This window comes from Apis dorsata, unplaced genomic scaffold (assembly GCF_000469605.1).
Source record: "Apis dorsata unplaced genomic scaffold, Apis dorsata 1.3 scaffold_1280, whole genome shotgun sequence".
NCBI lineage: Eukaryota > Metazoa > Arthropoda > Insecta > Hymenoptera > Apidae > Apis > Apis dorsata.
The window spans coordinates 120,459-134,342 of NW_006264377.1; the positions used below are offsets into that span (position 1 = coordinate 120,459).

Here is a 13,884-nt window from a genome sequence, read left to right on the forward strand (position 1 = left end):
AAGATATTTTTAAATTATTAGATCATTTGAAAAAACGTATTCGAATGGTGTACGAACCTTGTGTCTTGCATCGGAACTGGTACTGGCGTGGTAAGATCAATATCAGCGTCAATTTCCGAAATGTCATCGGTGAATCCATTTGGAAGCGCTTCGTTATTTGCATGGAACTTCGCGTCTCTCTTCGCACGATGACGGCTGACTAAAAGACGTCCAATTACCAAGCCCAGGAAGATTAAAATACCGGCTGTGACCGACACGATGATATAAAGGTAGAATTTCTCTTGATTTTCTGTGTGAACGGGAAATCCAATAAAATGTAACAATGATCAAATTTTATAAAATTAATTAGATTATATAATTGAATTAAAATATGAAATATGAAAATTTAGGAAGGGTTCAACTTGCATGCAAAATTACTGGAAAATCTACTACTAATAGATGCAATGCAAACACAAATGCTCAATCTTTTTGATTGCAAACTAATCGCGTTTCGAGCAATAAAGTGCAATATTACTATTTTCAAATAGTATAATAGTTCAAATTTTCGTTTTTCTACGCAACATAAATACAATACAAAAAAAGTATTTATTAAACATACATACGACTACCTATAGTTTCTAAATTTTCTAATCATAAACTTTTATCCTCCAAATATTTTAGAAAAATTTAATAATTATTTTTCAACATTTTTTTTGTAAATGTATTACATTATATTATTGACACTTGATGATAAAGTAATGACATCATGTTAACTGTAGGAACAGAGGTTTACCAATTAATCTAGATAAGTTAAATTATCGATTGTAAATAGTTACTATCATTTCAGAGCTTGGTAAAAGCGGGATCTCTGTTTACCGACATTTCCCTAGACGATATATCTCTAGTTCAACCGATAAAGATATAAAGAGAACAGAGAGAAAGACCGGTAAAAAAGGCGACTTACCGACTGCTCGAACGGGAAAGTGGAGTACAGAGTGTACTTACTCGATATGAACGAATAGGCATTGATCCATTCATTGATATATCCGACAACGACACGATCCTCTTCGGGAAAGGCGTAGACTACCGTGGTGCAATTAATCGGTGACATCGTACTGCTGGTAATATCGGCCACGTTGTTGTCGAACATAATCATCCCTTGAATAACCGTGGGTGTTAGGGGCGAGTCTTTCGCTCCTACACCGACTGACTTAAACTTGTTCGATCGTGTATCCACTGTGTAGACGCGAGAAATAAATGAATAGGACTGGCTGATCAAGAATAAAAGATCGATAAGAAGGGATAAGAGAATGCAATGCACAAATAGGTGCCGATAAGTTATATTAATCATCCCTGATCCTGTTATTTACAAAAAGCCATAATAATCGTTTTTCTTTACACGATAACAGAGGTAATTTCAAAAAATTTCAAATACAATGCACGTTTCTTTGCAATATATTTGATATAACGATCAATATTTACACATTATTTGTCAGATATACGATTATGTGTGTTAAATACGGAAATTATAAAAGATAATCGAAACACGGTTAATTTATTTTACAGATAGCGTATTCTTGGCAAGGCAATGGTGATTTATTCGTAGCTTCGTATTATATACAAGAGTATTGGGAATAAAATGATGTAAAACGTAATCCTCCACCAAATCGTAATTGCTTCGTGTTATTTGTACAAAATTGCGATCAATGCGAGAAAACGAGGGTGCTGTGTAAAGTGATAGAGCAGAAAATCTGATATCAGGGAAAATATTAAGATAAGATGAATAATGTGAATTTACAAATTGAAATTTATACATGGAATAAAGGCTAATTTATAAAATTTAAGTGATGTAGGATATAGGAAATTTTGAGAGATATTTAAATATGCGATTACATTGATTTTACTACTTAAAATATATACATTTTTTGCCATTTATCGTATATATAATGAATTTAATCATAATTGAGATACTTCATTATATTATATTCGTTAATAAAATGGATGAAGGATTAAATATAAAATTATTAAATTCAAAGTTATCTTTTTTGCTATTTTTAAATATAACAACTTTAAATTAAAATAATATAAATAAAAATAAAAGACATTTCATTTTAATCCTTTCTTTTATCTAAAATAATCTCTCAAAATTTCCTGAATTTTCTAATAACGCTAAATGAGTGTGAATTAACTTCATTTATAGTGACAAAAACAAAATGATATCAATTCAATTGTCAATAATTTAACATAAATTGAATATGCTACGTTACGATATTGTTTTCGACCTAATATCAAACATTATTGATATCTTCTATACATTTCGTTGTCAATCTATAAGCACAAATGACTGTCGATGTTGCATATGCTCTTATCACTAATGGACCCATTTCATTCCATAATCAGAATATGTCAATGCTACTAGACCCTCTCACATAATAATAAACTAACATTATAATTATTTAATTTTCAGCTCTCTATTACCAGTTACAAAATTATTATGCAAGAGGACTTTAGTGTCGATTCTGCGCCATACAATGCTACCAACTTTTAAAATTCCCTAAAATAAAATAATCTATCTAATCTTATCAATCAAAAAGACATTCCACGCTCCTAAAGTTCATCATCAACCCCCAGAAATCTCTTAAATGAATTTAAACGAAGCAAATTTCATTTAATCTTCTCGTCCAACAATCAAGATTCTTTCACGAAACGCGTTGGAGGTTCCCTCTGACGAAAGATGAATCGAAATAACGTGGAACAAGCGGAGTGGTCCATCGATAACCCGTTCGACGTGTCGTTCACCCCGTGTTTTTTACGGATCGATGATCCGGCAAAGAAGATACCGATACTCCGCGTTTTCGACAGGTTTTCAGAGCTTAGACAGGCTATGGATATTTTTCAAGAGGAGGAGAAGAAGGAGGTCCAGTGAATGCCAATGGGAATGGAAATTCGAAGTTCATCTTATTATATATCGGTATACGACAGTGGCCTTTGTCATTCGTGCCGCAAAAATATGTAAATTACATGCGAGTACGGATATCTTGTTTGAAATTTCAACGTGTTTATATTCATATTGATGAAAATTTGGAAAATTATAATTATAATCGAAAATAATTCGAAAATAAACGAATTTTGGATTTGACTATAATCGAGAGAATTGGAAGAAATAATGGATTGGAACGAATTTTGAAAGCGACGTTGAAGTTATTTTATTATGAATGTAAACTGGATTTAGCTCGAGATTGTAATCATTGAAATTACAATTGATGCAATCATTTGTTTTAATTATAAATATCACGTGTTTGTTTCATAAATTTAAAAAATAAAAGAATGTTATAAAATATAACGTGATATATATAAATTTCTCATATTAGAAAGATTCTTCGTTTGGGCTACCAATTTTAATCATCTGAAATCACCTTTAAAATCGAATCTCTTTGAACGTGTATAAATAACGAAACGCAAACTTACGATCTTCACGAACGATGAGTCTGACGTCCCTGTTTATTTGATTTGGAAAACCGAGCCAGTTTATCGTGGTTCTTAACTAGAACGCTTCGAAGACACTGATTTACATAAACGGAGCCTCTGTGCGACGCAATTCTGCAAACGCAGTGAAATTTACATGGGAATCAGCAAATAACTTACCGCGAAATTTTGAATCGTCATCAATACGAAGAAGAAACTAAAATTCAGCATATACGTTTTATGATGTTGATAAAATCAATATTTTTTTTTCTACTATATCCCAGAATTTATTTTATTATTTTTATGTCGGATAATATATTTTCAGTTATATTTTTAACTTTGATACGATTAAGGAATTAAATAATATTTCTCCTTTTGTAAAATATTCGAATGGATCATTTTATGAATCTAATTTAATTATATATTATATAAATTGAATATATTTTCTTTGTATTGAAGAGAAAAAAAAGAGAAATTATTATCAATTATTTATAATTATAAATTTTGTAAGAAATATTTGTATAAAACTTTAATTGGAGCAAATACGTTTCGAAGTTGGACGAAATATTATGTAGAATAGAAAGAAGAATTAAGTATTCTAATATCAAGTGACCCAATTCAAACTTATGCAATTATATATGATCTGACGAAACTCGACGAGCAAGGATGGTTAAATATGCATAATCAGCCATTTCAAATAGTACCTACATTTCATCTTATCATCAATATATACTAAAAAGAAAAAATAAAAAAATAAAAATTGTAAAAAGAAGAAATAAAAGGATGAGTTTATTAAAAATTTTAATTAAGTAATAATTAAAAACTAGAGAAGAGAAAATAATTAACCAATAACAGTAATTGTTGACACTATCTTGATAAAAGCTCGAAATGTTTTCTTGACTTTTTTAAAATAAAGAAAATTTTCTTACAAAAGATTTCCAAGATAAAGTCTAGTAAAGTTAAGAGAATCTTCCATATTATTTACATCTGAATTGAAATAGTCAGATCCAGCAGTTTCATGATCCCTATTTGCGATCAGATCATCACTTGAAGTTTCGAGTTTTCCAATTAAGAACTTTTAAATACTTAGAATCAGTCATATTACTTTAATGAACCAATTAAAAAATATAAACATTCCATATATTTTCTTAACATCAAAGATATTTTTATTTGCATCTACACAATAATTCACAGCTCAAGAACAAAATCTCAATAAATTTTACTTACTTTGGAAGTGATAACATTTTATATCATAAGAATAAATTATTAAAAAACAGTTTTCTTCTTTAAACGTTCATTTAAAAATCATTGATTATAATTTCCATTCAATACTATTTAATTCATTCGACCAACAATAAATAATTAAATCAATATGCACTTGTATCCATCGAAATTTTTCAAACTCACAAACGAAAAATTGTTCTCCAATCGATTGACATTTATGATTTTTCTTCGCCAAAATGAAATCGATACAGCGATTTTCTCACTGGAAGTTGTTCGGCACAACCACGATAGACGTGAAACTATTCAAGTGATATATTGTAGGCAAACATTTAAAACGCTTATCAGCACTCCACGCGATTTGCACAGGCGGTCAGATAATACCAATGTTTCGTATTCTCAAATATTTGTTATATAACTAAGACTACAATGATAATCAATATCGAACTAGAACATTGTTTTAAATATTCATTATTATTATTAAATATTATTTAAATTTTTATTCTTGAATGGGAAAATGGAAGAAGCTCTTATCGATTGAATCAATCAGTTAAAATTATTGATGAAGATCTTATCTGAGAAGAAATTGTTATGTAGAAAATTTTTGCATAGGAAGAATAGAACTGATTTAAGTAATTTTTATATATAATTTATATTATCATCAATGTAGGAAATATATTGTTTCAAATAATTATTTGATTTCACAATATCTCATACATGTATAACATCTAAATACGAATATTTCTCACTTTTCTTTAACAAGATAATCTAGTTAAATTTTAAAAAATTGTTATCTTCCATACAATTTTATTTACCTGTACGAAAATAAAGAAAATGTAGCATTCGTGTAATTTTCATTATACGTGCAATTATTTCCACAAGCAGAATAAACAACATGCCCAGAGACATTATTACCATCGTGATATTTAGCAAAATAAATATACTATTATATATAGGTAAACTAAATACAAAGGTAGATTCAGATTATGATGTATTTTCCACTTAAGGAGTATATAGTATGTGCATTATGTAGCTACATCATACAGTATTTTGATGGAGTATTATACATTATAATGCATCATACTTGGAGCTTTATTATACATAATTTAATGTTATTTTAATGAAATGTTGCTAAATATCTAAAAGGTAAAATTCTTTAAAATGCATGCAATACTAATCTTTTATTCATCCGCACTGACACATATATTTATGCTAATATACGTATGCGCAATATTTATACTAATTTTGAATTATTAAATAATGAAAATAGTAATATAATTTATCTTTTATTATTTTCTATAATAAATAAATAGGAGATAATAATGAAGATATTTTTAATTAATTAGATGTTCAAAAAAGTATGTTCGATATATATATCTGTATTTATCTGTATTAGTTTTTTTATGTATATAAAATTATTAGTTTAATTTTAATTTTTTGATAAAATTTTTCCTACAATTAATCTTCCAATAAAAAATTAATGATAAAAGAACGATAAAATAAAGAGGCACAAAATTAAAATTCTAAATATTTCATTAAACAATATAAATGTTTATATCCACATTCTTCTTTTCTTCGTGTAATATATTTCGGAGATTATATTTTGGAGATTAAAATTAAAAACAATTATTATTATTGCGAGATATGCTTTCTATATTATTGTTGCTCATACAAATTTCATACGTATATTACGTATATTTGCAGAACAAAATGGAAATAATAATATTTATGTTACGAGTTATTTGTCTTATTATTATCGTTATATTATAAATAATACAATCTCATCGTTCATTATCATTTTCAGTTTAAATTTTTATTCCATCATCGTTTACAAGAATAGATGATGAAATTATCCGCTAAACAACGCGTTTGAAGAAAGACAAGATCTCACTGAAAAATGGCAATCACTTAACAGACCACAGTTTAACTGCTTCTCGTTAATGGCGTTTGAAACACTTGAATATAGAGAAACGGAAACATCTGTATTAGTATGTTGTTGCAATGACGATGGTTCCGTCACAGATTGGTCTATCGGTTGGCGATCCGCTATCAATACAAGAGGAACACTATGAACCCAATCTAATCCTGATTAGATCCATAGGAATTGCTTTCGAAATCCTGCTGTGCTTCGACATGCGGATTCTGAACGAGGAAATAATGTAAACGCGCAAGATATCGGATAGTTGTCGGATGAACTATTTTCACGCTCGACGCGATGTCGATCGAATTATTAAATTCCTTTCGATTCCAATAAAGGTGCCAGGAATTATCGTCTCACAATTGTAATTTCCATTAGTCTGAAAATAATAATATATAGTGGTAGTATATAAAGATAGGTATTTCTGAATAAAAAATAAAAGAAAACAAATATTAGGTCAATATTCAATGAATATTGATGAATATTTATTGTATTGAAAATCCATGAAATCAATCCTTGTAATATAAAATATATTAACTTTCATATTTTTCGATACTTATACGATATTTTATTATACGTGGATTAAATTCTAAATTCGTCTGTCTTAAATTCTAATCAAATCTAATTAAACCAAGCAACTGATACAATTTTCTGAGAGAAAATTACTGAAGCATCCTAGATTTTCGTTGGATCGATAATTAACCATTTTGGTCATGGATGTTTTACGATCAAACGCAACGTTGTTTCATTGGGAATAATGATGCCACAGTTTCGCACGTAGCGCGTCTCATTAAGATATTTAATGGTTCGTCGCTTGTTTTCCACGGCAATTTATAGATCATGTTTAATTGTCCATCTATCGGTCGTTTCTTTCCGGAAATTAAACTGTATCAGTACGCGTTAATGCGGTTGTTAATTAATACACGATCACGAATTATCGACGTGTAAAATTGATATCCTTGGCACGACTGATATATCCGCGATTAATACCTTTATGAGCAATTATCGATTTAATTAATTAATTCTTCAAAACGAAACTTTCGATAAAAAGAAGCTCCTTTTAAGAAAGTATTCGCTTAAATTTTAATGCAGTAAATATGTTTTATTGAAATAGATAGTTTTAAATTTTGTTTTAAAATTTAATAAGTTTTAAAATTTTGAAATTTAATAGAAAAAATAAAAAATTTTATAATTTATGTAATATTACTGAACTCTTATTTTTTTTTATCAAAAGCATTATATTACAATCGGAATTGATTTAATGATGTATCAATAATGGTATAATTCAAATGACTATTTATGAAATAATATGAATGCTTCATTATGAATATTAAAAACCATTATTGTAAATCGTTTAACATTGAAATGTCCACAAGTGATAAATGAAAACATCAATAAATCAAATAATTGATTTATGTAAAACACTATTATCTCTACGTGAAATATAATATAACATAATAAATGACGTTTAAATTGCTATTTAAATAGCTTTAACCCTCAAATTATATCACAATTAGCGAAAATCATTTTCTCAATTAATTTGTATCACGATATCAATAATCAAAATACCAAAAGTAAGAATCATTGTCTAGAAAATTGTCCTAATTTTCTAGAATTAATTCACGAATTTAATGGACTATATCTTTTCATTTAATGAAAGAATTTCAGGTAGAAGCTCAGCTCTTCAATTTCCAAGTTTATCGCTAAGCTGGTCGAAACAGTGTAAATTTTGCCTCCAGTAAACTTCCGTCAGGATGCTTTGAGTCATCAGCTTTAGTTAGCTAATAACTTTTTTGTCAAATATCTTCAGCATTATATCTTGGAATATATCTTGCATCATTATCGAGAACGCTTCACGGACGATTTAAGCTTAAACTTCCGTACCACAACACGGGTTCGATGATCTTCAATGGGGATGATACAGGGTGAAACTCAACGAGAGGATTGGTTAAAATGAGGAATTATCTACTTCAACGACTTTGTTGGCGAATGAAATTCGTAAGGAAATTTGTGAAATTAAATATTTAATTCAACGTATCATTAATACACGCGATAATTTTTCAAAAATAATGAATGAATCTTTATATCTCGACAACTGAGATATCAGAATGAAACAAAAAAATAAATTCCAATGGCATAATTTTTGAGTAAGCTTTGATGACAAAATTTTTAGTTTCTTCTCATAATTTTTATTTCCATTTAAAAATATAAGTTTTGTTTTTATAATCTCGCGTGTTTGCTAAAATAATTAAATTTACGTTTTTCTCAACAATATGTTTACTAATATACGCAATAATTTTCTGTTTTTTTCAGGGAAATTATATATTCCTGTCTATTCATTTCCTGAATTAATCTGTGGAAATTTGACTGATGATGGTTGTCTAATCGGAATTAGATTAGACTTGCAGCATATTAGTTAGTAGAGTCTCATTACCAATGTCAAATTGGTTATCAACAGTTCAATCTTCAATGCAACGCCGATATGAGTCTCAATTACCTGTGGCTTCATTATGGCCGGAGACAATTAACGTTGACCACCGACAGGGATGAAAGATAATCTCAAAGCGCCTCTTCATAAATTTTTACCGATAAAAAGGTAATTTAATTCTATGGATAATTTAAGTTTGATCATCTTATTTGATTTTTCTTTAAATATTATTAAACCATTGATCGACATAAATTATGACAAGCTTGTTTCGTGAAGTAAAAAGAAAAATTAATGGTTTATATTTCAAACTTATTTTCATTGAAACACTTTAATTTTAAACGCAAGAAATGGGATTTTTAATGGAATTTTAATCAAAGCAATCAGGACGATATTTTAACAACAAAAAAATTTTCCATTAACGTTGAATCTTTGTCAAGGATAAAAAAAATAACGATTTTATATCGAGCTCAATGAAAAAGTTAAAAGATATAACGTTTTTGACATCAAACAAATCTTCTAAAAAAGAAATTCAACCATTAATTTATTAACCGTAAAAAATATTATAATTGTTCAAACTGAATAAATATTAACAATAAAATTTTCAGTTGCAGGAAAGAATAAACGATGATTACATCGAGTAAATAAAAAATATTATTAAATATTAATTCAATCTTGAATATATTAAAAGATTAAATATGAAACGTATTTTAAACAATACGTTTCATCGGTAACAGATATAAATTTCCTTTCTCGTGACAATTAACAAAACTCGAGACGAATAAAAGCAACGTGAACGCTCGAGAACGAACCTTAAACGTGTACCTGTGAAATAATCCGACGTGACAAACGTAATAAGGAGAACGTGAAAGTATAATAACCGGGGCCAACTTGTTGGTATTCTTTGTGAAAATTCGACCGTGTTTCCTTGCCGTGTCATAAAGTTTGCCGACGATCGCGAGCTCCTGACTGTTGGAATTCTAGCCCGAAGGGCTCGAAAGTTTGCGCAACTGCAATACCCACTACGCCAGATATTGACACCACGATAGCTGTTTAATTGTCTCTTCATCGATCTAAGTTTGACTTGCATACGAATAAATACGACGATATTTGAAATTATCATTGATTCTCATTCGATCTTAATGACGATTAATTCAATATTTCATCGAAAGATTTTTTAATCTTTTGTTTTTAAAATAATATTGATTTGATGAGATATATTTTATTTTCTTTATATCACGAAAGATGAATTGTTTAAGAATTTAACATTTTACTTGATGAAACATTGATATCCGATTAAAACACGAAACAAGGAAATTCTTTAGCAACGCATAAAGTTTCCGTATTAGCGTTAAATTATTCACTTAACTGTTGTCTCGAGTTTAAGACTCGCGTTTCCTCTAGACTTTCAGCTAGATTAAACAGTGAAAGTTTCAATGTTAAACTGTGTCATTGTTGAACGTGTGGTTCATAGAAATGATCCACTTAACAAACAGCAAGTTTTAAGTAACTTAAAACTCTATCCTTCCGACGAAGTTCTTCTTACAATTTTGATATCATCACATTTCTTTAAATAAGAGAAAAGTATGATATGAATGAAAGTGTGAATGGAATTTTTTTTTATTTTTTTTCGATGAAACTCGATGTACTTTTATTACTGGCAAAGAATATCTTCTTTTTTAAAAAGAATGAAAATCGCGCTAAGAAGATTCAACAAGTCCATTTTATCATTTTTTATCCTCTAACTGTTAAAAAAGATGAGAAATTTAATACGTTTTAAAATACAATCATTTCAAAATAGAGAAACAAGGAAAATCCAATTTTAAAATTGTTCTCCAAAAATTAAAAAAATTCATTTATCATGTTTCCTTCTTCAAGATTGATAACAACAAACGATTCAAAATCTATCCAATCTATATATTACCAATAAAAATTAAAATTATAATCAAGATCACAAGGAATATCAATTCGACTTCTGAATAAAAAAAAAATAGAAAGAAAGAGAGAGAAAGAGAGAGAGAAATTCAATTTCTGACGTGACACAATTTTTAACCATCGAATCGCGCGAACCTGGCAAATTCATTTCGCGTATCGATCGTCGAAAATTTAATTTCATCGAAAGGACTTGGCTGGTCATTGGCGAGTTTCACTTCGATTCCGATTTGAAGGCCGGCAGAAAGGAGAGATCAATTATTATTAAGTTCGCTTATCTAATCGGCCATGAGAGATTATGCGAGGTGGAGTTTTCATCGAAAACTTTATCAATATTTTCTTTGTCGATGAAATGGAACGACAAGAAGCACCGATTCGAAGTTCGACAATGATGTCTGATGGAAATGATTGGAGATTCAAAGATTGATTTTCTTTGGTCTTCCAATCGTTAGCTTCAATTAACGATCAGATAAAATCTGATAATGTAATGAGACAAGTGATAATTGCATTAATTTCACGAATGAAACGTTGATGTCGATGAATTCGATGTTCTTTTTTTGTTTTCTTCTTGCTTTAAAGTGAGATGAAATACAATACTTCTTCAAATTATCAAGGTTTAATTTAATTTATTTTTTGTTTTTTTTCAGTATATAATTTAACAATTGATACTTATTTCATTTTTTTATAATTACAATGATGAATTTTTATATAAAAGATTTTCAAGTTTGATATTAGTTTTCATTATAATAAGCATTGTAAGATATTGATTGATAATATGATTAAAATAAGAACAAACCAATCAACTTTTTTTATAATCATTACGTGGATGAATCGAGATACTCATAATGATTACATAATAAATCAGAAAAAAAGAGAAGAATAGACATCATTCGAGAAAAGAAGGCAATTGTTCACAAAGTTAATTCTATTAGAGGCTATTTAAAATCATAAAATATCGAATAATAACATGATTAAGATAAAACCAATCTTTCATTTTTTTATAATCACACACAATTGAACCAGACAAAGAAAAGAAAGAGGAGAGTAAAATTGGACAATAGGAAAGATATTGCTCTAAATGCCAAGCACGGAATCGAGCCAGATTAAGATGATAATCCTATATAAACAAGGCCAGTCCATAAACTCGTACTTTCTTTTGTCAATGAGCCTACGCGATTCAAATAATAATAAACCTGGATAATAAACAGAAACATTGTAACGATATATTATCATTTTGCGTGTGCGTCTTCAGCTGTCAACATACACGATTTGTAATCGTGAGTTTGAAATAGATCCACGAGAGGTAAGAATGGTTTTAATTAGAAGGTTGAATTATCTGCGTGGCCGGCAATTGAACGTTTAGTAGCGGTCGTTAAAGCGTGCGGTCAAATGAATCGGTTAGTGGGGCCCAGTGCCCCCGATTTTCACAATTTTGCACGAATGTGGATTCATGGTTGGCGCGGTGACGTACCGTGCATGTCATGGATAGAACGGTGATCATGGCCTCTGATGGTAATTGCGTTTTGTTTTGTAGTTATGTGTGGTTTCGTTGGTCTATTTGCGTTAAACAAGCTCAAAGGTGTGGAGAGTATGCAAAACAGAGTATTTGAGGGGAAACCAGAATTAAATAAATGACGATAAGTAGTTTAAATGGATTGTTTGGTCCTAATTCTACCGAGCTATAATGCGTTTTGTAAATTATACACGAGTGAGTAATATTAATTTGAAAGAAATACAGAAATTGTTTAGGTATTGATAAATAATATGATTTTTTAGAATTAAAATTTCTGTTTTTTTTTTCAGAAAAGAACAGAAAAGTTATCTGGGCAATTAATAAATTCTTTTTAATCAACTGAATCAACAAATCCATTTCCCTTACAAATAATATTATTCTCTTTTAAAGGAAACACTCTTTCCTCAAGTATTTATCTATGATTTTCTTCAAATTTTATGAATTTATTTTTAGCTTCATTTTTACACATATTTTCACGTATTGGATAATTTTAGTTCATTTCATCGGCTAGCTTTTCCTCTTATATAACGTTTGATCCAATGTATATTCATTTTATTACGAATGCACGTTGGCACAATTTTCGGTTCACTTTTACACCAGTTTATAAGAACTTTCCATCTATTTCACTCTTTCCCCTCTTTCTTTTAATTAGTTTGCCTTTCCAGTTGCACCAACATCTTTCTCCCTTTAGATATTTTCCTTTCAACGTATCGCTCTTTGTATTCCCTCTCTTATTTCTCGTTTATCGCCACTTTTTTCCACTTGATGTTGATGTAGTACGTTCCGATGCAACATTTACCACCGGTTTTTTCCTCTGTCTCCTTGAAAACTTTCTCTCCTCATTTTTCTTCCCTTATTTCCTTTCTTTGTAACGAATATCTGGCTCTCAAACTTCCGCCCTTTGCAGCATCTTCGAATTTCCATCCAGGTTCTTCTTCCATCCACCTGATAATTAATCTTACCCACCGGATTATTTTCCTTATTCATTCCTCATTCTTTATTCATTGTATTTTCATCGTCGACCCTTTAAGAAAAATTCCTTTCAAGTACTCTCGTGGAAACTTTTTCACCCCATTCATTTGCTAATTTTTTCAACGAATCATAAACGTTCGAGGAAAACAAGTAAAAAATTATCTCTCGCCTTGTAATTATTCTACACAAAAAAATTCTAAGATAGAAAGATATTTCGCAACAATTGTTAAATATAGAAATTCCAGTGATACATCACGAAATATAATTAATCTTCAAACTCGATAATAGTCTTCCAATTTACGCATTTTCTTCTTTACGTTCATTTCGAGATTGATTTACAAAAGAAAGGAATTCGAATCGAGAGACGTTGTTCAATCGCTTTATTGCATTCGCCAAGCTTCTCTTAACTTCACCAAGATCTTTGTTAGATAAAAAGTGAAAAAAAAAAAAAAAAAAAAA

At 29.3% G+C, this 13,884-nt stretch overlaps 1 protein-coding gene across 1 annotated transcript in view; it reads right to left on the reverse strand.

The window, feature by feature from the left end:
- The window catches only part of LOC102681049, a 94,190-nt gene that overhangs the window by 2,235 nt on the left and 78,071 nt on the right, over positions 1–13,884 (reverse strand). Inside the window, exons 6-7 of the mRNA XM_006625107.2 lie at positions 985–1,215; positions 58–289 (exon numbers count right to left, since the gene is read on the reverse strand). Coding sequence (XP_006625170.1) covers positions 58–289; positions 985–1,215 — 463 coding nt within the window. The remainder of the gene's footprint in view (positions 1–57; positions 290–984; positions 1,216–13,884) is intronic.